We start from the raw sequence: 4,701 nt of genomic DNA, 5'->3' as shown, positions 1-4,701 counted from the left end.
GTACGGAGCCGTTGGGGCCTGGAGGAGCCGCGATGCCGCTGTACGAGGGCCTGGGAAGCGGCGGGGAGAAGACCGCCGTGGTGCTCGACCTGGGCGAGGCCTTCACCAAGTGAGTGCGGGCTTGGCTTCGGCTCCCTGCGGCGGCTGGCCTCGCCGGGCCTCGCGTGCTTCCCCGTCTTCGATGTTGGGATCTTCTGAGGTTCTGCTCTGAGGGCCGACCAGTCCGACTCCCCTGCGCTGAGCGGGCGCCCCGCAGCTCCATCGGGCTGCCCAGGGCCGCATCCAGCCTCACCTCGGGCACCCCGTGCCGCTGCCTGCCGTCGGGTGTAGGTGTCCTTGTCGAAGTTCTGCACCTGTGGTGAATTTCTCAGAAGTGATCAGAGTGGCAGGTAGATGCAGCTGCTTGCATGCCCTGGGACTGGAGAATTCCTTCAGGGACCAAAATTAAACACTTATATTCTGATGTTTGTCTGTTTTTGGAAGTTTCTTTTGAAGTTATCTCAGGAGAGATGTTTATTGTTGGTCAGCAGTGAAATGGAGCACAGGACCTTCCAGAACTTCCGAGTTCTTTGCTATGAGAATGATGAGGTGCTGGAACAGCTGCCCAGAGAGGCTGTGGATGCCCCATCAATCCCTGGAGGTGCTCAAGGCTGGGTTGGATGGAGCCCTGGGCAGCCTGGTCTGGTATGAAATGTGGAGGTTGGTGGCCCTGCCTGTGGCAGGGGGGTTGGAGCTTGATGATCTTTGAGGTCCCTTCCGACCCTGGCCTTTTGGTGTGATTCTGTGACGGCAATCATGGAGGCTGTCTCTTGTTTCTTGTAAATGCACCTCACAGAAAATGAGGATGTAAGCAGGGTGTGAATGAATGGTGCCTGTGAGTACTGAGAGCTTTAATGAAAATGAGGGGGATGTGGAAACGGAGGAAGTTATTTGTGTGGGGAATTTAGTAGGCAGTAAGGAAGGCTGGTGGTAGATGATCGCCAGTCAAAGGTTGTACTTTCAGAGGTGAAGTAAACCTATTCTGCCTAATGCAGCTGAGAGGGAGTCAATAAGAGATAGAAAATGTGTCTTGGTTAGTCTGATAGAAAAGTCATATGCAGGATATCTCTTATTAGTTGTACAAATACTTGTGTAACTGGTAGAACTAGAGGGAATGGCTAACGTCAGGCTGGATGTTAGGAAATACTGCTTTTCTGAAAGAGTGGTCAGGCAGTGGAATGGGCTGCCCGGGGAGGTGGTGGAGTCATTGACTCTGGAGGCGTTCAAGGAATGTTTGGATTTTTGTGTTGAGGGACATGGTCTAGTGAGTACTATTGGTTATAAGTGGATGGCTGGACTGGGTGGTCTTGAAGGACTTCTTCAACCTCAGTGATTCTGTGAAATTTTAGTGATTGATTACTCCTTGATTCAGGCATTGGAATGGGCTGCTCAGGGGGGTGGTGGAGTCGCTGACCCTGGAGGTGTTCAGTGAACATTTGACCATTGTCTTGAGGGACATAGTTTAGTGAGAGCTATTGGTGATGGGTGGATGGTTGGACTGAGTGATCCTGTCAGTCTTTTCCAACCTCAGTGATTCTGTCATTCTCTGATGCTCAGGCATATATGATAAACAGTGATTACCACTGATAAGATTTTTTTCATTGTTTGCTTTTAGGTGTGGTTTTGCAGGTGAAACAGAACCTAGATGCATTATTCCTAGTAAAATAAAGAAACCTGATGTCCCTAAGGTAAACCATTTCACCTTTACAGTGTTTGGTACGTTGTGTTATAGAGGGAATTGTCAGATTTTTGTCATTGGCTGTTCTTCATGGTATTACAACATCTGCTGCTAAATACTGAAAGTAGATAGGCAGTCGGCTTTTTTAAAAGTAGAGAATTGCAGCTTTGGAAAACTAATGTTAAATTAGTTGTGTGAAAAATTAGCATGAAGTAAATTCTGTGATTTATTTACAAGATGAGTTTTTGGGGAACATCAGGTATATAACAGGAAAACGGGCAGAAGACGACTTCCTTTTATGTAGCAGATTATATGTACTCTGGTGATACATGATCAATGTCTAATATGTCTGCTGTTGATGGATATCTTTTCTTTGCAGCCAATCACTGTTGTTCAGTACAATATCAGTGCAGAAGAGCTATATTCGCATCTGGAGGAATTCATTCATATGTTATATTTCAGGTAAGAGATTGTTGGATGTTAGTCATGCAGGCCTTCTGCAGCTCATTTTTTGGAATGCATCAAGAGGCATAGAAGTGTCAGTAGAGACTGCTTTCTAGTTGGGAAAAACTTGATTTTGCAGGTGTCTGCCTGGCTGTATATGTGCTGGAGGAACTCAGTGGTGCTGAGTTTTAGATTATATTGCAATGTTAGAGTCCTATAGCATTAGTTGCTCACTAAAATAAAAGGTATTTGCTAAGTTGCCTTTTAAGTGTAGGAATCCTAAAGGATGTAGGAGGGGGAAGGTCAGTACCTGAGGACTTGCACTGATTTTGGTGGGGCTGAAGCTCATTGTGGGCTGAACTTCAGTGCAGGACTCATTGCCATGTGTCATGGTGTAGGAGATGGAGTCTTAAAGCATAGGATGTTTCTATCTCAATAAAACTTCTTGTTGTATTTCTAGTGCTGTTAAGGAATAATTAAGATGAAGTGGACGATTTCCTCTTTATTTCCGGTCTTTCATTTATGCACTAAAAATCATTGCTTGCAATGTTCTGTACTTAAGATCATCAGATGTGGGTGGTACTTTGTGTCCTTTGTCATTGACTTGTAACTGAAATCAGGACACTTGTGTCCTTGCTCCTCCATGTGTGGCACTGTATGGCACTGCACAAGCCAATAATGACCGCTCCGCATTCCCACGGTGCATTTCTTTATGTTGGTTTAGTAATGCATGACGTTCAGAACCCCACACTACCAGCAGAGAGCTCCTTAGCTTGTCTTCTGCAGCTCAGTTTCCTTACTTTCAGTGAGGAACGTTGGGTTTTAGTGTTTGAATTTGAGCAGACGACCTTGAGGTAGCTCTTAAAGATGCTATGTAAATGCAAAGCATTGGGATTTGTAGGTAGAACGGGACATCAGATGAGGATAGGTGTTGTCATACGTACATAAACTCAGCAGTTCTGTTTGATGAGATGTCTGTCTTTTTTAATTTTTAGACATCTTCTGGTGAATCCCAGAGACCGTCGTGTTGTGATCATAGAATCTGTCCTCTGCCCTTCACACTTCAGAGACACTCTTGCCAGAGTCCTTTTCAAGCATTTTGAGGTGCATGTTTTATGTAACTATTGTATGTGCTGAGCATAGCACTTAGTGGTAGGAACTGTAGTGATGGTATGGACAAAGGAGTGAAAATAATGGCAGAAGAATCACAGAATGGTTTGGGTTGGAAGGGACCTTCAAGATGATTCAGTTCCAACCCCCTGCTATAGCAGGGACACCTCCCTCTAGAGCAGGTTGCTTACAGCCCCTTCCAGCCTGGCCTTGAATGCCAGGGAGGGGCATTGATAACCTCACTGAGCAACCTGTTCCAGTGTGTCTCCATCACAGAAAAGGACTTTTTCCTGACATCTCATCTAAATCCACCCTCTTCCTGATTAAGACTACTTCCCCTTGTCCTGAAGTGTGAGATGCATAAAGATAAAAATGTGGAGGTGGTCGTTTGGGGAGGTGAGGCTGGGAGATCAGACTGAAGCACCTCTTTTGCCACAAAACAGTTCTCGTTAAGAATCTGAAAGGCACATCATGCTGTTCCAGACAGATCCAATAGTCCCCACTGAGTACTGCCTGAAGCCAGAATTTATACTTATATGTTTCTTGTTCTCTATCAGCAAATGTCATGATTTTTATCAGAGTCAATATCTTCATCTAGCACACGATCTCACCTCTGGCTGTACTCATTCAGGAAATAAGAACTTACCTGGAATTCATTATTTCTTCTGCTTAATCAGTTTTTGATTGCTGTAAGAAAAGTCCAAATCTAACTCTTGGTTCATTCTACAACCAAATGCTTTGGAAGGTGATTCTGTAATTTTTTTGATTCAGGTAGAACCAAGATTGGAGTTGTTCTGTAAAGTGGGGACATTAGTTTGTCTGCAGTGCTGCTCAGCTATGTTTTCACAACCCAATTTAACAATCTTAACATTCTGTCTAATTTTTTCTCACTATGGATAAAATTTCACATGACTTGAAATCACTGAAAGATTTGTGTGGGTTTTTTTTTTGCTCCCTGACCACTGATCTCTTCATAGGGGGGAAAAAAATGTCTTTGATAAAAATTTCTTTGATAAAGTACTCCCATATGGAATTGGATGTCAGAAGTGTCTGGTGACTTGGACAGTCATGTTTTGGGGAAACTCTGTAATATGTTAAGAAACTAGTTAGTACTGAAGTGAGGTTAATTCTCTGGCTGATATTTTTGTCTTATGCAGTGAATGAGAGTGACATCTTAATACACGGACAATATTCCATAATGAATGCTTTCAGTATGAGTCTGTTCTCCCATTAATTACATTTGAAGTGCCTTGAAAGTACCATAAACAAGATCAATTTTAAAATTGTAGATTTCAGAAAAGTAATAACAAATTTCAGTATCCTGTTTTATTAATTACTAGACTTTCATAAAAACTAAATTAAAAATGGATACCTCAAGAGGCAGTTGTTCAGATTTTGAATACTGAGAGTGCCTTGGGTATTTGTTTTTT

At 43.4% G+C, this 4,701-nt stretch overlaps 1 protein-coding gene across 1 annotated transcript in view; it reads left to right on the top strand.

Annotated features, from left to right (window-relative positions):
* Positions 1 to 4,701, top strand: part of LOC100547680 (actin-related protein 10) — an 11,143-nt gene continuing 6,442 nt past the window's right edge. The window contains exons 1-4 of the mRNA XM_010712088.3: positions 1 to 109; positions 1,655 to 1,727; positions 2,097 to 2,179; positions 3,157 to 3,265. Coding sequence (XP_010710390.1) covers positions 33 to 109; positions 1,655 to 1,727; positions 2,097 to 2,179; positions 3,157 to 3,265 — 342 coding nt within the window. The 5' untranslated portion in view covers positions 1 to 32. The remainder of the gene's footprint in view (positions 110 to 1,654; positions 1,728 to 2,096; positions 2,180 to 3,156; positions 3,266 to 4,701) is intronic.

The sequence above is a fragment of the Meleagris gallopavo genome, chromosome 5, assembly GCF_000146605.3.
Source record: "Meleagris gallopavo isolate NT-WF06-2002-E0010 breed Aviagen turkey brand Nicholas breeding stock chromosome 5, Turkey_5.1, whole genome shotgun sequence".
In the NCBI taxonomy this organism is placed as follows: Eukaryota; Metazoa; Chordata; class Aves; order Galliformes; family Phasianidae; genus Meleagris; species Meleagris gallopavo.
Note: the sequence above shows the minus strand (reverse complement) of the source record. Positions and strands in the feature narration are given on the sequence as shown.